This window comes from Betta splendens, chromosome 1 (genome assembly GCF_900634795.4).
Source record: "Betta splendens chromosome 1, fBetSpl5.4, whole genome shotgun sequence".
Lineage (NCBI taxonomy): Eukaryota > Metazoa > Chordata > Actinopteri > Anabantiformes > Osphronemidae > Betta > Betta splendens.
In genome coordinates this window covers 10,760,980-10,784,734 of record NC_040881.3, presented here as the reverse complement: position 1 = coordinate 10,784,734, position 23,755 = coordinate 10,760,980, and the positions used below count along the sequence as shown (strand labels likewise).

The 23,755-nt window shown below is 48.0% G+C and overlaps 2 protein-coding genes across 7 annotated transcripts; one reads left to right on the top strand and one right to left on the bottom strand.

Moving 5' to 3' along the window:
• The first annotated feature begins 504 nt into the window (after nucleotides 1-504).
• On the top strand, nucleotides 505-7,887 carry haspin (histone H3 associated protein kinase). Of its 3 annotated transcripts, XM_029152036.3 has the most exons (16): nucleotides 514-987; nucleotides 1,195-1,371; nucleotides 1,588-1,716; nucleotides 1,849-2,585; nucleotides 3,594-3,835; nucleotides 3,926-4,067; nucleotides 4,194-4,339; nucleotides 4,517-4,699; nucleotides 4,795-4,880; nucleotides 5,053-5,115; nucleotides 5,194-5,285; nucleotides 5,456-5,535; nucleotides 5,833-5,921; nucleotides 6,503-6,645; nucleotides 6,759-6,861; nucleotides 7,482-7,887. In XM_029152036.3, the coding sequence occupies exons 1-16, from the start codon at nucleotides 836-838 to the stop codon at nucleotides 7,681-7,683; spliced, it is 2,766 nt and encodes a 921-aa protein (XP_029007869.1). In that variant the 5' UTR covers nucleotides 514-835; the 3' UTR covers nucleotides 7,684-7,887. The 3 variants fall into 3 exon arrangements, with proteins under 3 accessions (XP_055365654.1, XP_040926934.1, XP_029007869.1); XM_055509679.1 differs by having other exon boundaries at nucleotides 505-987; nucleotides 1,849-3,835; nucleotides 3,926-4,061; XM_041071000.2 differs by having other exon boundaries at nucleotides 506-987; nucleotides 1,849-3,835.
• fam184b (family with sequence similarity 184 member B) lies at nucleotides 7,834-22,548 on the bottom strand. Of its 4 annotated transcripts, XR_008694933.1 has the most exons (19): nucleotides 21,936-22,548; nucleotides 17,001-17,189; nucleotides 15,977-16,639; nucleotides 15,347-15,482; nucleotides 14,937-15,088; nucleotides 14,324-14,860; nucleotides 13,666-13,773; nucleotides 13,287-13,585; nucleotides 12,814-12,964; nucleotides 12,225-12,344; nucleotides 11,863-12,001; nucleotides 11,337-11,467; nucleotides 10,985-11,100; nucleotides 10,479-10,835; nucleotides 10,100-10,214; nucleotides 9,585-9,692; nucleotides 8,888-9,294; nucleotides 8,419-8,568; nucleotides 7,834-8,252 (listed from the first exon to the last, which is right to left on the bottom strand). XR_008694933.1 is itself a non-coding variant. In XM_029152001.3 (18 exons), exons 1-18 carry the CDS (start codon nucleotides 22,083-22,085, stop codon nucleotides 8,496-8,498), a joined length of 3,951 nt encoding a protein of 1,316 aa, XP_029007834.1. In that variant the 5' UTR covers nucleotides 22,086-22,548; the 3' UTR covers nucleotides 8,282-8,495. The 4 variants fall into 4 exon arrangements, 3 of the variants coding, with proteins under 3 accessions (XP_029007834.1, XP_055365651.1, XP_055365649.1); XM_029152001.3 differs by lacking the exon at nucleotides 7,834-8,252 and having other exon boundaries at nucleotides 8,282-8,568; XM_055509676.1 differs by lacking the exon at nucleotides 7,834-8,252 and having other exon boundaries at nucleotides 8,282-8,568; nucleotides 8,888-9,291.
• Nucleotides 22,549-23,755: the final 1,207 nt, after the last annotated feature.

Below are 23,755 nucleotides of genomic sequence, written 5' to 3'. Positions count from 1 at the left end.
CACTAAACAGAATGGGAGAATGAGCCTCATTGCGAAACTGTCAGTACAGTTTACAGCACAGCAGTCAGGTCTGGTGTTGTATGTAAGTTTATGTCCAAAGTTCTATTTTCTTTCTCGCTGTGTTTTGCAGGTTTTAAATAAAATAGAAACAAAAAAATGACAGTATAAACAGTCCAGAAGTAAATATTACCGTGTATAACTAACGTTTGCCGTAAGCTTAAGGAGAGTACAGTCTAATAAGACGATGACACCTTGTGGTTTCACCTGTTTACTACTCTTTTCATTACACCCTTTGGGGTGGGGCACAAAGAAGGCAATTATAGAAAAAATGACCCTCAGTGTCACATTGAAACATTCCAGCAGGTTTTTATGTTTTTGCATTTTTAGACTAAACCAAAGCGCGATTATACTGTTTTTTTGTGTGTATTCTCAATAATTAAATTGTGTTGCAGAAAGGAACGCACCGTGCTGTTATTACTCCAACACACTAGGTGGCGCTGCGCTAAACACAGGTTCCGTGTTGCTGACGAATTGTCGGTGCTCCGCATTTTGAACTAGAAGCGGGTTCTGGCGACACTGCTAAATGCTAAGCGAGACGCAAGTAATTACAAGATAATGCCATCTACGCTGTAAATGGGCTGCGCAGCTATTGAGCAGTGTCATTTAAGTTTAGTTTAAGGCGGTAATTAGTTGTAACGGCATCGGTATAACGATAGCCTTCTCAACGGTACAACTGCCGTTCTTTTGTCGTGCTTCTTTAGCTAAACTTGACGGATTCCACTGACTTCCTCAGACAGGTTCGGGTTGTCGGTGCCGCTATACACTGCAGTTGACCATGGACGTGAAGCCGTTATTTCTCAAGACGTACGGTAAACAAAAGCGGCAGCTGACTGCCTGGATTTCGACGGAAAACCAAAAGCGGCTCTTTGATAGCTCGAGCTCCACAGACGGCTCCGTGTTTGAGCCTCCGAAACCCACGAAGACAAGGTGACAATAAGCTCAGTTGGATCTTTAATAAGCTACATCAACTTAAATAGTCTAATTACAATACGATTATTAATGTCACTGTGGTAACAAAACAAACTGCGTTGGAAGATGTTTGATTTAACTTTATGAGGTATCGTTCATTGACGTTTTTAAGTGACGTGCGATTCCCTAACTGCTCCGCATATTGCTCTTCTTTTCATATCGTAGAAGGAAGACTAGTGTTGCCAGTCACAGAGTGGCACGTCCTGCCAGGAAGAAAAAAGCCACGCGACAGCTGAAGAACAGCTCTGCTGAGAAGGACGGCGGTAGAGAACCTGATGTAGAGAACGTCATATTCGCCCCTTTTGCATATTCACCACCCGCTCAGCAGAACAAAACCACAAGGTCGTTATCTCACTAAGAAGTATTTTACATTAAATAAATATAAAATGATAAATATTTTATCATAACAGTGACTTTTAAAGTTACTGTGATTTTAAGTATTTTTATAGTGTTAAGTATAAGTACTGTAGTTTTTTATAATGTTTTCTTTTTTGAGAGCTCACCAGTTCAGTACTTTGATTTACTCACCTGTTGGTTTAAATATCACTTTATAATTAGACGGAAAAAGACCAGTGTCAGGGATCGAGCTGTTCGTCCTGCCCGGACAAAAAGGAGCAGTGATGAGGAAAACGCGTGCAAGGCTTCTCCTACTCATCATCAGCAGGTTCAACAAAGCAAGACCACCAGGTCTGTTTACACATGAGCATCATCAGAACACGTCTATAGGCAGATATTAATTGTCTATTGTTGTTTGATCTATGGCTGCTTTCGAATGTAAATCCAACTGTAACCACCATCTCTGTTTGGTTTTGTTTTCAGTGTTCCTTCTGTGTGCCATTTTGTAACCCGCCGCAGATGTGGCGCTGCCACCAAACACCAGCTCCCTAAGAAAAGAATCAGTGTGCTCAACTCTTCAAATGACTTTTCCTCTGGATCTTTTTCTGCCAAAAGGAATCTTCGACCTATCAAAAGAAGCAAGGCACCTTCAACATTTATTTTGTCCAGTGCAGAGAACTCAGTGAATGTTGCAGGACCTTCCAGTGTACCCACCAATCCCCTTCAAGAGATATCCCTTAATGAGTCATCAGACCCCAGCAATAGACCCTGCTCCAGGAAACCCATTTTTTGCTCCACACCCTCAGCAGGCTCCCTCAGAAAACATCCACGCCTTAAACCCTTTCCTATCAATGATATGTCCTCTATGCCCCTTTCTATGTCTGTAATCTGCATTGACAGCCTGAGCACATTTCAAAACGATGTGGATTCTCCAGGTCCCGTGGATTCTCCAGGTCCCGTGGCCTCACAACGTTCTGTTCCAGCCACTGTGGTCTTCTCTCATGAGAAGCAGCATTTGGACCTTAGTAAGAAAGAAAGGGCCCTCTATCAGCATAATGAGCCCTCTGGTGATTTTTTCATGGAGTCTAAGACCTCTAACACAAGTGAGGACAACAGAAACCACAGCAAAGATTCACAGACCAAGAGTGGTGAAGAATTATGCCTAAATCGTCTTTCTTCTAACAAGGAAAGCAGCAGCAGCAATTTTGTGAACACAACAGGTGCGTTAGAGTGGCTGATCGAGACTCTGAAGGAGAAGTGTTTGACTGAGCAATGCAAAGTGGTGCTGGAGAAATTGGATATCTCCTCTCTGATTCAGCTTTGCAGTCAAACAACCTACTCATCCTGTTTGGGAGATGAGTACTTTGTTAAAAGCTTGCAAAACAATGAACATCCAGTGTCTGTGGACAGCAGTCAAACTGCTGACCTTCAGCGGTCTTCAGTAGAATCAGTTAATACATTTTTATCTGTGACAGACAACAGTCGCGGTAATTATTTACAGCCAGTAAATAGTTTTGATTATTCTGAACAGGCACCTTTAAATAACAGTCAAAGCTCTGACGTTTCACCCTCAGCTGACAGTAAGCAGTCAGCTGAGTGCTCATCCACAAGTAAATTCGTCAGGCACTCGGCATCAGTAGTTTCTGATGAATCAGTCTTCTACATAAGCAGCAGTGCTGAGATTACAAAGAACACACACGAGTCAACCAGCAACACTATGCAAACAGAGGATGTTGACGTAATTAAGGACAAATGTTGCATTAAGAATGTCACAGTACGCCTGAAAAAACTGGCGTTGTCTCAACTGAATTATGAACAACTTAAAGAGTTCACACAACAGAATGAGTCTCATTCGACTTTTAATGGGGCATCTGCTGATCCTAATGCAGAGACTGAAAATGACCACACATATAACCTCAACACACCAAAACATCTCGTAAATGTAGGTGCAATCCAGTCTAATGACCTAGAAACAAAAAAGGTTCCATTGTCCACAAGAGCTCTGAAGGTGAATTGTCTGAGTAACAAACTTGCTGTTACTGTACAGAGATTAACTTTATCAGAGTTAAGAGATACAATGAACACTACAGGCAGAAAACCTAAATCACCCACAGCTGTATCAGACCCAGACAGTGACAACCAATCAGTCAGTGACTCTAATCACTGTAATGAAGTGTCTTCATTACGGCAATTGACTCATTCAAATGATAAGATTTCCACTAACACAGAGGGGACACTCCCAACAAGAAGAAAAATGTCTCTGGCCCGTAAGGAGAGGAATAGGAGGAGCACATCTAGAGACCGGCCTGGGACGACAAGGAAAGCATGTGTGAGCGGCCTCAGTGTGAATCGCTGGAAAAACAAAAGCAGCACGAGCTTGCATGTGTCCGGGCGTCAAAGAGCTCCTGATCATGTTAAGGCTTTGGACTGCAGCCTAAATGACCTGATCTCTCAACACAAACAGCAGCGGGTGAGAGCAAACACACAAAAGCAGCCATTGACTGTCATGCATTAACTTGTCAGGGTGATTTTACATGCAGGCACATATCAATGTGTGCAGGTGCTTGGACCAGCTATGTCATTCTCAACCCCAGTAAGGGCGAGTGCGCTCAACCTCTCCTCAGTTTTGGCCGACATGACGCCAAGTTCGTACACCTGGAGCAGACTTAAAGCCGCCCTCTCTATTCACCGCAAAGGCATGGGTAATGCACACACAGACACTTGTACAGTTACCTGCTCCTTTACTGAGTGCAGTTTGCTTTTTGAGCCACGCTCGCCATCTGAATTTGAAGTTTTTCATTCTCTCTTGGTCTTTCACCTCTCACCAGTGCTATTAACGCCAAGGACTGTGGCAGCGTCCGGCTCTCCTGGAAGGGAAGCTCTAGCAGATCTCAGCAGGGATCTCTTCACCTCGCCCTTCCGGACCCCGCTCCCCAAACACCTGCAGTCACAGCTGCATAGAAACGATTCTCTGGTACAACACAGTAGTATTTGCAGCTTTGCCTTGCAGTACTTTATGTGCATTTCAGAATATTTATACATAAATGCCCTTTTTTTATTTTAGCGGCCATGGGTGGTCTTTTGGCCTTTATTAAGTTACATCTTAAATCCCAATGAAATGCATGGATGTCGTTCTTGTCTTTTTTGACAGAGTGTGTGTGAGGACCTTTCGGATGCAGAGAAAGTGTATGCAGAGTGTGGTCAGCCACGTGCCCTTCCCTGGGAGGAGTGTATTCTCCCTCACCGGATGAAAAAGTGTGTAAAGATAGGAGAAGGGACCTTTGGTGAAGTCTTCTCCACAACCAATGCCTCAGGAGACACTGTTGCTCTCAAAGTATGTGGGTTTTTTTTCCATAAAAGAATGTTGTGGAGTAGCGCTGACATACGTATGGTAACGGCTGGTATTAACAGCGATTCTTGTCGTGCCAGATCATTCCAGTAGAGGGCAGTGAGAAGGTGAATGGAGAGGATCAGAAGACATTTGGAGAGATCCTGCATGAGATTATTATCTCAAAGTAATTACAGAAACTGCACGCCACACTGCTCCACTTGAAGGGATACAATAAAAGCCTGTCACTAGCATTCACCCCTTGAAAAGATTTTCACAGCAAAAATGTTATTCCTAATAATTAGATTCATGTGATACCTGCTCAGACTTAGCTAAACAGAGCGCTGTTTTCCTAACAGGGAACTGAGCAGCCTGAAGGAGAAGCAACACAACCAGACTCACAGCTTCATTGGACTCAATGAGTAAGCCCTCCCTTTGATGTTACCTGTGTGTCAGCGTCTCAGCCAGTTTGCATTTTAATGGGCCTGGTTCTGCTGCAGCCTCCACTGTGTCCAAGGCTGCTACCCTCTAGATTTCCTAGATGCTTGGGACAGATTCGACCAACAGAAAGGTTCTGAGAATGACAGGCCAGGTCAGTGGGAGAACAGAAAGGTTTCTTTTATGATTATTAACATTTGCTTATTGTATTAATGTTATAATTCTAAAATAACAAAATGCATATAGTATACTTTCAGACATGACACAAACAATCTTTTGGTGCTTTTGTTCCTTTAATTAATGCTATTGTCACTCTTGGCATAGATTTTTTTCAAAAAAATCAAATATTCCTCATCCTGGAGTTTGAGTTTGGAGGCGTCGATCTGGAGAACAGCAATGGAAAGGTAAGGACATTATATATGTTTACTGGTCATCATTTCAGTCAGTGCTCTACCTCCTGTTTTTCATTGTGTCTCTACTGTAGCCAGAAAAGCATACACCAATTACTCTAGCTGCGAAGCTAATGAAGGGACAGCATGCATAAACATAGACTTTTAACAGCGATGTTCAGAGAAAATGCTAACCTTTAAAAACTCAAATGAATCGTATCATTTTTTCCCAAAAGATATATAATAAAACATAATTGATCCAATTGACAAATAAATGCAATTTTTGATACAAACCTCTCTTGTGTCATCTAGCTGGCATCTTTGGGTGTGGCGAAGAGCATCCTCCATCAGGTTACTGCTGCCCTAGCTGTTGCTGAGCAGGAGCTGCACTTTGAGCACAGGTGGAATACACATGCATACACACTGTATTGTGGCTACTTAACCATAACAAATACCATATGTGTATTTGTGTTTCTGTACTTGCTTCACATTTTGTCATGTTGTCACTTCCTTTTGCTCACTGGTGTCAAGCTGTTGGTGGGACTATGTAATTTGTCAGGTGGCAGTCTTAAAATTGACCCATGGTCAATGGCAAATGGGAATTTTCTAGTAAATTAAAAACATGAGATAATTATGTTCATGTTTACTAGAAAATTTCGATTGATTGAACCTTTACACAGTGGGGAATTTTTACTGAGAATATAAATGTACATAAACTGCTTCAGTTTCAAATGTACTGTGTTAAGAGTTTAGGTTACACCAAACAACCAGATAGCACAAATCTTGATTCAGACCTAGATATTAAATTTAATGAGCTTGACTTCAGCTGCTGCACCAGGTGGGGAATGGTGTCAGAGAAGGATCCAGCTTGTGGGCTAAGGCAAGCCAGTGACGCATTTAGTGTGTATGCGGCGTCAGTGTGATGGATGGTTTGTGGGTGTCTGGTAACAGTAACTTTATGCCCCTGTGCTGGTTACTGTAGGGACCTCCACTGGGGGAATATACTGGTCAAAACAACCAAGCAGAAGACGGGAAGCTTCCTCCTGAAGGGAATGACCCACTCCCTGGAAACCAAAGGGGTTCTGGTCCGCATCATTGACTACTCTCTCTCTAGACTGGAAATCGGTCAGACATTTTTCCCCCCTATGCTTTCTGTTGTGCCAGTCATATCGCTTTTGTGTACAACATAACTGACCCAGTTTACAAATTGTTTACTAAGCATATTTTTTTCTGCACAGATGAACTGACAGTGTCCTGTGACATCTCAAAGGACGAGGAGCTTTTCATGGGCCAGGGAGATTACCAGTTTGACATATACAGACTGATGAGACAGGAGAATGGGTCAGTGCATTTTTGTGTCAATGACTAATTTAGAAGCACTCATGGTGCCATGTAACTGGAGTGTCTGTCCTGTGAAGGTGTCACACAAAGCACACTAATCTTCCCTAAAATCACAGAGAGGAGGTGTAGAACTTTCTATTGATCTGACTTTAACCTGAGTCAATCAACAGACATTCAGAAAGTCAAAGCAAAGAGTTTGTATATAGTTTAAATGTTAACGCTGACACACACACATATATATACATGTACTTACACCGAAGTGAGGACCTTCATTGACATAATGCCTTCCTTAGCCCCTAACCCTAAACATCACGTCTAAAGGCAGACGTCTAACCTTTGCTCTAATCTGAACCAAAACTCAATTCTAACCCCAGCCCTAAAATCACATCTTAACCCCCAAACAAGCCTTCAATGAAGTGAGGACTGACCAAAATTTCCTCACTTTAGTAGGAAAAGTACAAGTACACACACACACACACACACACACACACACCTTTTGTTTATTCATGTCCTAAAATGGATATACATATTATGTGTGTTAATATTCATTAAGTGTTAAACAATTATCTTAAATACCATGAAAACCTATTTATTTGTTGGTCCTCTCCTCTTTATCTCAGAAACAACTGGAGTGACTATCACCCACACACCAACGTGCTGTGGCTGCACTACCTGTGCTCCAAGCTGCTTTGCATGAAGTACCGGGGCACACGAGGGAGGGGGGCCAAGGTGCTACGGGAGGAGCTCACTGGCTTCTATGACGGCGTCCTCCAGTACAGCTCTGCCACCGAGGTGCTGCAACACTGCCCCATGTTTCAGTAGTGGCACAGGCCACATAAAGTTTGAAGGCACTTACTGATCCACTTTCTCTTCTAAATCAGGTGCAATGTTAGTGTTTTTATAGTTGTTGAGTTGTTAGTGTTTTTATAGTTGTTTTTAGCTACACCAGTACACATACAAACACGAGCCATGTACAAAAACAAAATATTTTATTCAATTTGTTCATTAAAATTATTATACATTTTTGCATTGAGAGAAGCTTAATTTTGGTATGGTGAGACGTGTGTGTCTGTTCTGACGAGGATCTTGATTGAACATGTCGAATGCTTCCATAACCCAGGAGACACATGACGAGACTCAACAAATGCACATATGCCTGCAAGAAACCGTGGGATGAGATCAGAGCAAACGTTTGGGTTTCAAAAAAGGAAGACTGGTATAAATAAAAGAAGATATGGAGACATTCCAAACTATACAAACAAGATCCGGCTGAGAAGAGGTCAGGCATGTGTCTGAGAAGCACTTTTTGGTTGAGCTTTGAGGCAATGTTCGAGGTGGCCTTGCTGGTGATGAGCCCATACGTCTGTGTGTGTGTGTGTGTGTGTGTGTGTGTGTGTGTGTGTGTGTGTGTGTGTGTGTGTGTGTGTGTGTGTGTGTGTGTGTGTGTGTGTGTGTGTGTGTGTGTGTGTGTGTGTGTGTGTGTGTGTGTGTGTGTGTGTGTGTGTGTGTGTGTGTGTGTGTGTGTGTGTGTGTGTGTGTGTGTGTGTGTGTGTGTGTCCGAGCAAACAGATGTAGAAGAAGCAATGACATGTATGAAGAGATGCACTTGCAGCTGCTGCGTAATGCGCTTGTGCTCAAAAGGAGAAGTATTTGGTGAACCACTCCTGCTTCAGGCCCTCTGTCCCCCTTGGCTCCAGGAATGGACCCCTGCAGAACACAGAGAAGAACCACCGAAGGAAAAGTTAGGGAGTTACTGGTTGTTGATGTAAGAACTGGGAAGAAATGAGATACAATGGCACAAACGTTTTTCTAATCTCTGATCCGAACCAGTGCTTTAAATGGTCCATCACAGCAGCCTCATTAGTGAACAGACTCAATAAAGTCTAACATCCATTTATATTTAAACAGGACAAGGCAACAACATAAATAGAAAACATTTGGTCTAGAAGAAAACTGTTCTAGTTACATATTAATCAAACTTAGTTTGCTTTTATGTCTTGAATCTGTATGTGTGTGGACTCCACACCTGATTGACTGGGCCTGTAGATGTGCATGGGGCTCCTGGCAGGAGGGGTACACGTATCGGATTCCCGTCTGCGCCGACGGGCAGACGGGCAGCGGGGCAGTGGGCGCGGGGGTCGGGGGGATGCAGGACGTCCGGGCCCGGGCGGGGCGGGGGAGGGAGGGGGAGGAATGCTGGCCGAGGGAGAGGGACGTGTGCTTGTGCGGAAGGGAGGAGGTGGAGTAGTGCGGGGCGGCCTGAGGATGGGAGGAGGACTGGTGGGGGAGGGTGGAGGAGGAGTGCTGCTGGACGGAGGAGGAGGAAGAGGAGGATGACGAGGAGTGGGGCAGGAAGACGCTCCTGTCGTAGCTGCCGCCGCTGCTGCCGCCGCCGGGAATGCTGGTGACGCGCGGGGGCGACTCCCCGCGCTTCTGTGGGAGAGCAGAGCCACATGTTACAGATGGTATAGGAGTTGTGTTACATGATGTGGCAGGTCAGACCCTGGGAGCTCTGTCACAGCCTGTACTGCGCTAATACTCTGTAAACAAAGGCGGCGAATGACAGTCTGAGCTCGAACGTTCTACTGATTCATGCTGCGGAAGCCGAGGTTGGCCTCAGCCCAGCGGACCCTTCTGGCTGGAAGGAGTCTTGTTTTGATGAACGCATACGGCGGACACACACACACACACACACACACACACACACACACACACACGCTCACCCTCATGGTTGGCGTGACGCTCCCGGGGCGGGACTTGCTGTCGCGGAGCCTGAGGGTGCTGTTGTCCCCGGCAACAGGAGGGTGGAGCTGCAGCTGATGCCTCTCTTCCTGTGGGGAAGGAGGACGAGGAAGGACTTTTTCACGGTTGCTGTTGTGTCAGAGTCGTATCTGGAGGGGTTGCACTTGTGCGCTGAGCTGCCTCATGCTGCACAGATGGCGAACGCAACACTCTGACAGAGGACGATTTAAGAACTGTCATTTCCTCCTACACGTACGAACCACAGATGATTAATGGAGCCACGGTTCCAGCCTGATTTGGTTTGAGCGGTGAATTACCTTCACGGTCAGTTTTACGTCCAGTTACTGTTTATTGGCTCCAGAAGTTGGCCTTGCACCATGTCTACATTCTTCTCCTTCTATTTTAAAGCTATGAAAGCGATCGTATCCCTGGCTGTTTTCCTGACGGGGACCAACCTCGCGTGAACAGCTGACCACTGGGCTCTGTGTGCTCTCACCACCAATCGTTTGATGAGCTGGTCTCTCTCCGTCAGCCTCTCCTGGAGCCTCCCCAGCTGCAGGTCGTCGCATCGGGGCTCGCGCCTCCTGCACCGCTCCTCGCGTTCGCGCAGTCTGCAGGTGAACCACACACACACACGCACACATGCACACACACGCACGCACACACGCATGCACACACACGCACACACACACACACGGGCATGCACACACACGCACGCACACGCACGCACACACACGCACACACACACACACACACACGGGCATGCACACACACACACGCACGCACACACACACACGCACAACACACACACACACACACGCCTCAGTGCTGGAACACACCTCAACCAAATACACCGTGCTCCGTCCTCCACTCACTCGTTCTCCAGGGCCACTATTCGAGCCTGCAGGTTCGTCTGGGCGCTGCTGTACTCCGACACCAGATTCTGCATCTCCCTCTTGTGCTCCCTCCTGATCTCCTCCACCTCCTCCCTCCGCTTCTCCTCCTCGCGTTCCTTCCTCTTCTCCTCGTCCATCTCCTCTTCCTTTATGTCCTCCTCTTTCCTCTCCTCCCAGTGTTTCTGTGACTCCTCCAGCTTCTCCATCTCCACCCTCAGTTTCTCGACCTCCTCCTTCAGGCGTTGTGCTTCTTCCTCCAACTGTGCGTCTCTCTTCTTCCTCATGTCGGCACTTTCTTCTTCTTTCTCTTCAGGTTCAGGTTTTTCCTGTATCGACCTGGGAAGGAAATGTGGATAGAACATAAAGTGTAAAAGAGAAAAATCAGCATTTTTTTTCTGCATGCAACCTTTTAGATTTTTTGACATTTTATTGAGAAGAGCTGTCATTAGAGTAACAATCAGAAGTTGCAGCTCTTGGTTTTCTACCTCTCCTTTAATTGCTTTTTCAGAGTTGTGTTCTCCCTCTGCAGCTCCAGCATCGCACAGCGACTCTCATCTAGCTGTCGCTCGAACACCTGATTCTGGTTCTGCTGCTTCAAATCCTTCACACATGAATAAATAAAGAGAAGTGGTCAGTAAATGATCGAAAGACAGTAGAAAAACTAACTTACAGGAGGCATGATCTGCCCTATCTACAACCAGTGTGTGTGTGTGTGTGTGTGTGTGTGTGTGTGTGTGTGTGTGTGTGTGTGTGTGTGTGTGTGTGTGTGTGTGTGTGCATGCGTGCGTGTATGTATGTGTGCCTGTGTGTGTGTGCCTGTGTGTGTGTGTGTCTCACCTGTTGCAGGGCCATCATCTGTGTGTGTGCCTGTAGCTGTGCCTGTAGGTCTTCTATCTGCTGCATGTGTCTCTGGGTCATCTGCCGGCTCCACTCCGTGTACTGCTGGGTCAGCTCGGCGCGCTGCTTATCTGATAGCGGCGCGCACACAGAAAACAAAATCAATTTGGTTCACAGTTACAGGTACCCTTCTGCTGTTGCCATGGTGAAGCGTATCCATGGCAATAGGAACTTCAGTGTTGAATTTCTAATCTCCATGTGGATATCGGCCTGTGTGTCCGTGCGCGTGTGCCAAGGCTCGCCGTGTGTGTGTGTGTGTGTGTGTGTGTCTGTGTGTCTGTGTGCCAAGGCTCGCCGTGTGCGTGTGTGTGTGTGTCTGTGTGTGCGCGTGTGCGCGCGTGCGTGTGTGCGCGTGTGCGCGTGTGCGCGCGTGCGCGCGTGCGTGCGTGCGTGTGTGCGCGTGTGCGTGCGTGTGTGTGCGTGTGTGTGCGTGCTTTGCTAATTCCCATGTGTCTGTGCATGTTACCTAGCTCCAGGTGGTGCAGCGTCTGTAGTCTGTTCCTCTCAGACAGCAGATCTTCCTTGGCCTGTCTCTCCAGTGCCTGCAGAGCCATGGCATGACTCTGTTTCTCCTCAGCTAATGACTGGCTCTGGGTCTGGGGCTCCTGCAGCACAACAACACACGCGGTGACGTATGTACAACGGCTGCACGTCTAACCTCCGAACGTGCGGCTGTGCTATATTTAAGGCACACATTCACAGAATGACATAATGTTGTATCCCCACTGCAGCGCTATCACCACGGCAGCTAAATAATTCATCACAGAGAGATTCTATGAAGGAGACTGTGTGCAGTGTAAGTGATGAAAGCGCGTGTGTCTCGTCTACCTGCAGCAGATCCCTCAGCTTCTTGTTGATCTCTTTGGTCTCCTGGACCTCCTTCCTCAGCTTGTCAATTTCAGGGTTGCCATGGGAATCGTCCTCCTGACACGCCTTCTTTGTCTCCTCCTGCATCAGTGAGAGATTCTCTGTGTGTGTGTGTGTGTGTGTGTGTGTGTGTGTGTGTGTGTGTGTGTTTGTGTGTCTGTGTGCGCGCCATCACAGTCATCCTGAGATGATGAATTTGCAGCAGGCGTGGAATTATGTGGAGACGTTGCTTTTGTTTCAGAATGTGCTGACTCCAAGGCTTTTCACCAAATTAAACAAAGACTTCATTGTGGACACAAATCAGGCTTATGGGAACTAATTAAAACAGCAACTTAAGGTCGGCAAAAGTTGGGGGAGACACAAAAGAAGCGTCTAACACTAAAATGCAGATGAGGCTGCGACATCCTGCCTTTTGATTTAAACCACCACGTTCCCATGAAATGACGCGGGCGCGTTCATCGAAGTCCCGTGGCCTCGCTGTCGCTTGGACAGTTTTCTGGAGGTGCGACGGAACAACAGCTGAGACGCGCCGAGGGTCGCGGACGCTCACCTGGGACTGCAGCTCGTCCACCTGACCCTGCAGCTCAGACACCTGCGTCTGCAGCTCCTGCTCCCGGCTCTGCCACCGCTGCTCGCTCTCGGCGACGGCGGCGTTCATCTCTATCCTGAACTCCGCTCTGAGACGATCCTCGCACTCTGCCCTGCAGGCAAACATCGCAGTGTGAATAGGCTCGGCTCGAACCTACATGAAAGGTTACTATTTATTTACGTGTCAGGCAACCTGAATGAAATGACCTGTTTTTTTTAGATTTCTGTCATAAAAACTGGGTGAAAGCATTGCACAAATCAGAATATATATATATAATTTATAATAAATAAGTATCATTGCATTTTGATACCAGGGTGATGTGAGGCTTCTTTGAGCAGAAGGAAACACAGGCTGTGACCTGATTTGGGAGATCACCAGCAGGACCAGGACTGTACTCTGGGTGCAGGTGAGTGCTCCTGTGTGCGCTCCGCTACCTGATGCGGTCCTCCGTGTGCCGCTGGCTCTGCTCCAGCAGGCTCCTCTCTGCGTTCAGCCGGCTCTGCTCCAGGACCTTGTCCTCCAGCCGATGCTTGTCCGCCCGCAGGGCCGCCAGCTCCCTGTGCTGCTTGTCCCGCTGCCTGTCCGCCTCCTCCTGAAGCCGCGTCAGCTGACCTCGGGTCTGGTGGAGCTCCTCCTCCAGGTGAGAGCACTGCGGGCCGCACGCGGCCGCGGCGTCGGGCGCCGCCTTGTCTTTGCGGTCCTGCTGTTGGATCACGGACTCCAACCTGCAGATCTAAAAAACAGAGACTTCGCCAGTCGCCTTCGCTCTGAGGACAATAATGAACCCCCCCAATATGACATGAAGGAACTGACCTCCTTCGTAGCATCTTTTAGCTTGGCCCTCAGCTCCTCCTTCTCTCTTTCCAGACTGCTGCGTAGCTCCTCGCCCGTTCTCCTCTCCCCTTCTAAACGCGCACAGACCTTCCAAGAACATCCATTCTCGTCAAAACCATAATTACCTTAACACTTTATCATCACTTTGGCACTTATTACTGTCATATTCTTATTACTAAGCCTAATTAATAATTAGTCACACTGAAGTGCACATTCTAAGAAGGCTCAGGGGCAATTATGGGATAACATCTCTCTTTATGTCCCTGCTCTTTTAGACGAGGTTTCCAGCTTCAGCATGGACACCCTCCTCAGTGTGTTGCACCACGTTTATCAGGATGGTAGATGGGAAAAATCGTTTAGGGATTCTAACTTTGTGGCTTTAAATACCTATTTTGATTCGTATAATATGAACATGCACCCAGTTGGTGCATTACACAGACTGGTAACGGGATAAAAAGACAATCTTCTCACTGTGGCTCGTCCTTGTATCCGCAGCAATTTGATCAAAACTCTGCCACAGCTGAGCTATTTTTAAAATTCCGACACACACCACGGCGAAAAGCGGCGCCCTCCTTTGTTCCAGGTCCCGCCCTCCCGCCCCGAAACGAGCCCCTGCGGCGCGCGGGCGGACGCCGACCTCGTGGTTGGTCCTCTTCTCGGAGCTCAGGGCCTCCTGGACGCTGTGGAGCTCCGCCGCGTGCCTCCTCATCACCTCCTCTATGGCCTTGCGCACCTGCTCCTTCAGCCGCTTCCTGTCCTCCTCCGCCTTCTCCACCAGCCTCCTCTTCTCCTCCTCCAGCTTCTGCTGCACGTTGGCCCGCTCCGCCTCGATGTTCTTGTCCAGCTGGGCGCGGACGCGGACCCGCTCCACCTCCAGCTCCTTGCGCAGCCGCTCCACCTCCTCCTCTTTTTCCCTCCGCAGCCGCTCTTTGACCTCCTCCACCTCCTTGTGCGTCGCCTCCCTCTCCTCCTCCCGCTCCCTGTGCAGCCTGCCTCGGTCCTTCTCCAGCTGCTCCCGCTCCTGCTCCCTCTCCTTGCGGACGTTCTCCCGCTCCCTCTCGATCGCCGCCTGTAGCTTGTCTCTCTCGTCGTCCGCGTGCTTCTGGATGCGACGCAGCTCCTCAGTCTGGGCTCTCACCATCTCTGAACGCAGGCTGGACAGGGCCTCGGCGTGCTGGGGGCGCACAGCAGAGCGGGTCAGCGCACGGCGGCCGCCTTCGCGTGCACGCGTCTGGGTCCGGGTGCATTACCTGCCGTATTTGCCGCGCGTGGTCACTGTTCCTGCCACTGCTCTGAAGCTCCAGCTCCCTGTTCCTGCTCTGCAGACGGCTCACCTGGCTCCTCAGCTCCTCCACCTCAGTGCACACACACACCTCACAGCCGCCGCGGTTCAGCAGTTCTTCTAACACACACACACACACACACACACACACACACACACACACACACACTGACTGGTTATGCATTAGGGAAGCCAACCAATATTGGAAGACAAGTTAGTGAAACTACGGAGCTTGAATAATGTGCATTTGTTGCATATTCTGTTATCACGGCACAAGGCCAACAATGTAATTAACACTAAGTCAGAATGAAAAATGAAAATGCACTGAATGAGTGCTGCTGAAGCGGGCCAGCGTCGACCCAGAGCGCGAGCGGCTACCTGCTCTGCTCTGCAGCTCGTCCTCCTGCAGCAGGAGCCGCTCCTTGGCGACCGCCAGCTCCTCCTCCGCCCGCTTAGCTACGCCCTCGGCCTCCGACACACACCTCCGGTCCAGCTCCAGCTCCTCCTCCAGGTCCTTGAGGGAGACCCGGAGCAGAAAACCACAAGAGGGAGGTTAAAAAAAAAAAAAAAAACAAAACAACAGATGGGGAGAAAGATGGAGAACGGGCCCAGTTACCGTAAAATAAATAAATAAAGAAGGCTGAAATCTGGTGAGTCAGGCAGCGATCTGGCCCAGCTGTGTGCTTTTAATGGTCTGCTGCGAGGGCTTATGTCAGCTCTCTGCCGGCCCTCGCAGGGCAGCTTAATGCTCTTGTGTGAGGCGGTAATGGTGGTGGTGCAGCGGATCCATCCTGCTCAAACTACTCATTAGCAGATAGCTGGCACTCAGGGAGGGCAGCCAGTGGTTAGACAAGCTGCGACCCCCCCCCCCCCCCACCTTTCCCATCACCGCGCTCATTAGCTGTGCGCAGCAGAGACAGCGGGCTGCAACACTTCGGCCTCCTTTGACCTCCCTGCTTCGCAGCTTCAGGTTCTGGGTTTAGCGTGAGGGAAATGGTGCGCGCGTACCTGTATCCGCTCCTGCAGCTTGACTGTGTTCCTCTTGCTTTCCGCCAGCCGCTCCAGGTGACTTTCCACCTCGGCCTCAGCCCTCTTCACTCTTTCTCTGAGCGCGCTGTGCATTCCTTTCTTCTCCTCCTCCTCCCTCTCCTCCCGCTTCTGCCGCTCCTCCCTCCATTCGGCCTCCATCTTCTTCCTCATTTCCTCCTTCTCCTCATTCATCCTTTGCTCCCAACGCCCCCGCTCGTCTGCCACCGCTCGCCTCTTTTCTTCCTCCGCCTGATCCCTCTGCTCCTTCAGCGCCTTCACCTCCTCTAAGAGGACTCCCACCCTGTCCAGGTCTTCACAGTCCTCCGTTCGCCTCTCCTGCTCCTGTTTATTTTTCTCCCCATCCTCTCGTTGTCGCTCCTCGTTCCTCTTCTTCTCCTCGTCGGCAGCTTTTTGCAGCTCTCCACATTTGGTATCCAGCTCCTGGATCTGCCGCTCTGCCTTCTCCAGTTCTTCGCTCAGCTCCAGGTTCTCCTTCTGGGCATCGCTGATCTGGGCCTTGGCCTCCTGAAGCTCCTCCTCTGCAGCCTGGAGCCTCTCCTCGAACTCCTTCCTCAGCTCTGCCTCCGTTTCACGCTCTCTTTCCTCCGCCTGGATGCGAAAAATCTCAAAGTCTGCCTGCACCTGAAGGCACAGACATGAATGTACAGTTTACATCCCTGGTGTTAGACATTTAGCTCTGCCATGGTGTCAGCAGTGTGGACTGTGAATACAAAAAATGAGTCCAAACTGTATGTCATCTTTGAATTAATTGTAAACACAAACATGAGGCAGACGCTGAATTAGGCAGATAAGCACGGCCAGACATGCATCCAAACAGCTCATAAGAAAGTCATGTGGGTATTTATGATTGATGTTGATGTTGTAGTGGAGCCCAAAGCGTGTAAATTAGACATTAGGTGCATTAAGACCGGGAAAAGGAATCCAGTGTGGGAACTGTAGGACGCGGCTCATCCCGCGATCGGAGGCTTAGGAGCGCACGCACCTGGGCGCCGACGCGCTGCTGCTCGTCCAGAGAGTCCTGCAGCTCCAGGAGCCGCGTCCTCAGCGCCGAGCCCTCCCCCTCCTGACACGTCTCCATCAGGATGCGGTGCAGCTCCTGGTGATGAGCGTGGCTCAAGGCCTGCAGGGCCGCCTCCTGCTCCTCATTCCTCATGTTCAGAGAATAAATCACCTGGAGATCATCAGCGACAGACACAATGAGAGCGTTTCTACGTCTGGTATATGCGGGGATGTATCAAACGTAAGGCTGTTGGGGACATTATTGATGTTTGTCACAGTTGTTGGAAAACCTGGGATTGTAAAGTAACTGAGTCATTGTTATGTTTAATTTAATTGCAGTAATAGAGTTTCTCCCTGTTTACGTAGAAATCATTTAGGTCCCTTCTTCCTCGAATGCGTTTAATACTTTACATTTCTAGTAACTAAAAGCATAAATGGTTTTTCAAAGGTAACTAACACTGACAATAGTTCACATTTTTAGTCGGTAGCTTCATGACGACAAATACAGCATTACAGAGATACAGACTGACACAGAAACTATTTAAACAGCACCAGACTGTGAGTATCCACTGTAACCAAATAGCAGCGAGTCAATATAGTTCAGCCGCTGCAGGTTTGTGCAGCGTTGCTCCTGTCGGCCTGCACACGAGGAGCTGCTCCCTCCTCTTCATTTAGACTATGACTAACACATAAAATATAGCCCGTTTCTCCCCCTACTATTCAGTTTAAGCCCGCCACCGCGTCTATAGTGTCATCATCTGCTTCGACTGACCCTGACGGCTCACTTGCACACTTTCAGAGGTGCGTGTGTGTGTGTGTGAGTGCGCACGTGCGTGGGGGTGTGGAGGGGACACATGGGCTCATATTTTACAGAGACGCCTCTCTGTCTGCTCTGATGGATACGTGTGTGTCGGCATGTCAGCACCCTCAGACACACACACACACACACACACACACACACACACGCACACGCTGTCAATTTACATTAACCGCCAATACATTTCCCATAACACAGCATCTTGGAGGTGGCATTTCATTGCATCCTGTTCAGAAACCCACCTCGCTCTGCGCAGACACTACTGTACATGTATGTCTCAGTGACTGTTCGGCTGCGTCATAGTGCATGAACTTTGGCTCACAAACTATGACTCGTGCCTCAAGGAGCGTGGGGGACTCTGAATTGAGGACAGGCTCTGAGGGAGGTGTGTGTGTCGCTCTTGGCTCTTGTCCTTGGCTGGTTTGAAGGTGGGAGCATGGACGTGAGGCCAGGAATATACAGTAGCAACACAGATAAAGATGTAACCAGGTTAGTTCAGTTATAAAAAAGCTGTAACATATAAATACTTGGATTTAAGTGAACAGTGATCCATATGGACCCTCATAAATAATGGAAATAAATACTGCTGCCACTTCCACACTCCTCTAATACTCTTCCAGGACTTTGGAGACTGCCTGCAGGCATTTGCTGGTTGTGCTGAGGTGCATTTCTATTAGCCCGCCTTTATGCATGGAATGTTTCCTTTTGAAAGAAAAGACTGTTGACGACTGTTGCAATAAGGCATTATTGTCTAAAATCTAATCACTATAGCATTAAGGTTTACACTAAGGGGCGCATCTTCCTCCACAGAATTACAATTAAAAAGTAATTCTAGGAGTAGTGAGAATTTAGAGCACTTAGAAATGGTAGTAAACCACCTGCAACCTTTTAGATTTTATTGTACAGTAGTAATAATAATGATTAAAGGGGGCGACACATTTAATTCAGCTTTGTGTAAATTCCTGTGAAGCTTGGCATGACAGCGTGGCCCGAGATCAGGCGGGAGCCTCTTGCTACTCTAAATCCTGTCTCAAGATGCCCATATTGATCCTGTCAGTCGATAATGTTATTCATGTAGCCTCACCAGCCAGTGCCTGTGCTTATTGACAATAACTTCACAGTCAGCAAAGCATGAAATTAATATTCTGTCTGCAGCGTAAAGCAGAGCTGAAACTACGCTGTTGAAACAGGAGTGAGATGTAGAGCAAATGGTTGGTGCACAGAGGAGAGGTTAGGAAAAGAGACATGCAGCACACACGCACACACGCGCACGCACGCACGCACGCACACACACGCACACACACACACACTTAAATCAGCCCTCCCTCCCACACACACACACACACACACACACACATATCAAAGCGGGTACTGGGTGTGCTGGATTACAAAGCAGGGAACATTGTGACAGTGTAAGCTAGATAAGTACAGGAAAACACAAAGACAGAATTAGAGCTGCCAATCAAAAGTGTGGATATATATATACTCGTGAACAAAAGACACATTTTTATTGGTTACTATTTATCCGTGTGTGAGTAACAATTCCTTGCGAGCACACGCACACGCACACACACAACAGCTGGTCTGATACAGTCAGCTACTGACCCACTGGTTTGCTCCGTAAACACACTCCAACGTGACACTGGTTTATCTTTAGCGTCACCCATTCAGGCCGGGCAGACCCTCACTGTGAGGGAGAGGTGTGGGTGAAGAGAGGGGCTGCGCAAGTCAAGCATAAGTGTGGAGGAAGGGGCAGATGTCAGGAAGTGTGTGTGTGTGTGTGTGTGTGTGTGTGTGTGTGTGTGTGTGTGTGTGTGTGTGTGTGTGTGTGTGTGTGTGCGTGTGTGTGTGTGTGTGTGTGTGTGTGTGTGTGTGTGTGTGTGCGCCAGCTTCTGTCCATGCACATGCACAGAGTAGTGGCTATTAAATATATAATGGTTCCTCAGCTGACCCATTTCCCGCTTCCTCTCCGCTCCACACACTGTCCCAAAACACTCAGATAAACTATGTGTCACACACTGAGCGTGCCACAGCTTAGAACGCCTACACTAAATATCAGATGTAGTGAATCTTATACGTCACCGGCGTTCGAGTTTAGTAACTCTGGTCAACGGGTTGGACAAAGTTTTAGGAGAAAGAAAGTCTGATTATGAGTAATAAAGTGGAAGGGGGGAGTGTGTGTGTGTGTGTGTGTAGGGGGGGGGGCATTGGAAGTGGAAGGATGACAAATTTCTTTAACAAGCGTGGACACAAGTGCTGACCTTTCTTCCGCTGCGTTTGTTTGCGTGTGCATGAGCACACACACACACACACAAACACACTACTGGATGCACACAGGCACCTATAGGTTACGCAGAGGTGAAGCCATAAGGGAGGAGAGGAAGTGCACAGTCATCAGTAACTGTCATAGCTCAACAAGCGATGGGTCATGCCCTGCCTCTGCAAGCATGACTGTGGAGCACTGAGAGGGAAAAGACCCACACAGCCACGCTGAGGCTATGAAAAGGCAGAGCGGCCCTAGCAAGGCTGCTGGTCGCTGGACACAAGCTCAGTTTTAAAAGAGACACTTTAAACCGGTCTCTCCCCCCAAGCAGTTGTGCCGGCGTGCTCCAAATCCACCCCTGTTATGCCACAGCCAAATCTCCAAACGGGTGTACCCCAGGGCTGCGTACTCAGCCCATTCCTCCTTCCCTCCTCAACCATGACTGCTGCACATGGCTCCAACTCCATCTGTGATCGGCCCCATCAGGGACAACGAGAGCCTACATGAGGAATGAGGAGCTGCAGCATCTGGCTGCTTGGTGCGCTGATAATAACTCCATCAAATCTAATGCGCTCATTGTGGGCTTAAGGAGGGAGAACCGGGCCATGCATGACTGTCCATGGGATGAATGTGGAACGTGTCTCCAACATCAGGATCCTGGAGACCCACACCCCAGAGGACCTGTCCAGGACCACTAACACCTCCAGCTTTATCAAGAAGGCTCACCAGTGTCTCCTTTTCCCGAATTTACTGAAGAAGAACCCCATGTCTTCAGGTGCTCTGGTGAACGTCTAATCCTGTGCCATAGAGAGCATCCTCACCAGTAGTAGAAGAATCTGGTATGGGAACTGTACTATCGCTGAAAACAAGGCATTGCAGCTAGCGAGGATACCCAGGAAACATTTTCAAGGACCCCTCTCACACAAGTACATTAACTATAAATCTGCATATTATTCTATACATAGGACTCCCAACTATAAATATGTCCATAGTTAGGTCCATAGTAGTTCCCAAATACACCATGTCAATAATAATCTTGTACTTACTGTAGACAATGTATATTCTGCATTTACTGTTTATTGCACTTGCACTGGATAGATGCATAATGATAATAAAGTTGAATCTAATCTCACCCAATCTAATCTGCCGCTGCTGCTGCTACCAAGCAGCCCTGCCTGCACATTGATGTGGGTGCATGCAAAACAAGACAGACACACAGCTTGACATTGTCTGCTGGAGACAGTTAAAGCATGTTTGCTATGATATTATGATTATTATATAATTAGTACAGCTCCACGTGCACTTTGGAGGCTTATATCAGTTTCATCGCTCCATGTGATGCCTTTTGTCTCTTGGTCAGACAAAGAGGCTTCTGGCATCCGTGCAATCTGTGCCGTGGTATGTGCAATTCAGTTCATTCAGCTTGTACATTTTTTTACTGTCTATATAAATCAGTGCATGGCACATATTATAGATAAATGAGCACCGCTGTTGATTCCTGCCCTAATGGGTCTGGCTCTCAGGTAGCTAAAGATCTGCAGCATCCGCCTAATGCTCCCACCAGTGATGGGTAATGTCTGAATGAGTCACGAACAAATAGTTTTTCAGTCATCAACACACGATAATTATCTCGTCCCAAAATCTATTTGCCGCTTTGTTTCCGTTATATTTTTTACTGTTAAATAGATATCCGTCTATCCATCTCACAGGATAATTACACGTCCCCCTCTGGCATTACTATGTTTCTAGGTGGCAGCGGCAGTCGTCCAATCAGCCGGGCGCGCGTCCGGCGGCGGCGGCGGCGGCGCGCCTCTCCCGCTGTCACCGGCGGGTCCTACCTTGGTGAGCTGAGCGATCTTCTTGCACATCTTGCTGTGCATCTGGTAGTCGTACAGCTCCTGCTCGATGTTCGGGAACTCTGCCGCAGTCCCGTTAAGAGCGGAGGGGGGCCCGGGGGGCTGTGTGGCTTTACCGGCGCCCGAGGCCATAATGAAACCCCCCCCCCAAGGGAACTTCCAGGACCGGAGGACAGTCAGAAATGATCCTCTCGGATGACGAATTCCCACCAGAATCGTGACAACTTTCTATTCGTGCATCTCGTTCCTCCGTCGCTAGACCCCCTCACGTGAACAGCAGCTCGAGCAATTCGCTGGGACACATTGGGTAGTAGATCGGCGGGGATCTCCTCGTGCGTTCCGCTCGTGGCCCCCCTCCTCGGCTGTCCGCCCGGTGATCGCGGAGGTCACACGCTGGAAGTCCATCGGGGACGCGCTCGCGCCGACCGATCCTTCCCCGCCGGCAACGGATATTTCCTTTCTTATACGACGAGGGAGCGCTCGGGGATGGAGGTATACAGCCCGACCACCTGTCTCGCGGCAGGGGCGGAGAGGGGCGTGTGTATCCTATGGAACATTACCGGAGACAGCTCGAGAAGCGCACTGCTGCAGTGCTGCCCCGCCCCTACCGGCGCTGCTGTATCAATGCCCATCACAGGGGGGAGGGTGGTCTCTGGGGTCTGGTCGTGTGACTTTACTCCATCAGTCAGTCCCTTAACACAATATGAGTAACTCCGGCCCCACAGGCTACACAGCTTTTTTTATGTGTCATTAAAAGCCAGCTCATTTTCGTGGCCGCCACCTCGAGCGAACATTTCGTTTTTTTTTCTGGGTGCATAATTATCAGGTGGGCAATCTATCTTGGAAAATGGCTTACACGTACTGCAGGCAGAAGTAGCACAATTCATCACTACTGACGAAAATTAATTACCTAACCTTAATGCAATTTTTACACTTTGGTTCAATCAAGCATTTGTTTGTGACACATTCATTAATAAAATAGTCTAAGAGCAACATTCAGGAGTATCTCCACTATCAGCTCCAATAATGTTGTATCCTGCCTTTTCTAAAAGCCGTCTCAGTAGCATCTTTTTAATATAACCATTTTCAAGTTAGACAGCTTAAGAGCTCTGATCATACAAAGTGATGTCGTTTATAGGCAGAGGGGTTATAATTTAAGTTTCCTTCACATTTCTGTGTGTTGCTTAGGGGACGTGTTTTCTATGATATAGTATTTGAGCAAACTAATGGAGAGGGGTTTAGCCTAGCTACATTTTCCTGCATTAATATTTAATGTGAAAATACACTATTCCAATAAACTTTCACCCTCACGCACGTAGATCACCTAGAGCAGAAAGCTAGAGCACTCTCTCAATTTGTTCCTGCCTTTTCTAAGATGTGCAACAGAACAGCTGTCTGCCAGCTGCAGCCTATGCTAACACAACCAGCTGTTATAGAAGAGTCGTATGTAATATAAATCTTTTGATCATTTCTTCTTCGGTGGTTTGCTAAGCTTATTGTTGTAAAATAAAATGTTGCATTGTGTGGAATTGTTCCCTTTTAATCCCAAAATGTTACCTCACAGGCAGTGGCAAAAAATACTTATTTTAAAAAACCATTACGTTAACATTTTATACTATAGCTGGGTATCAAAAGCAAAGGTTAAAAACGATCAACTTGAAGATTTGCTCTCAGGCAGATTAAAACAGTTTAACAGTTTTAAATACAATTTATTTTCTCTAAAAGCAGTTTTTAAAATACTAAAGTGAAAAATCAATAATCGTTAAAGGTTTATGCTCTTGTAAATTAAATAATAAGTAATT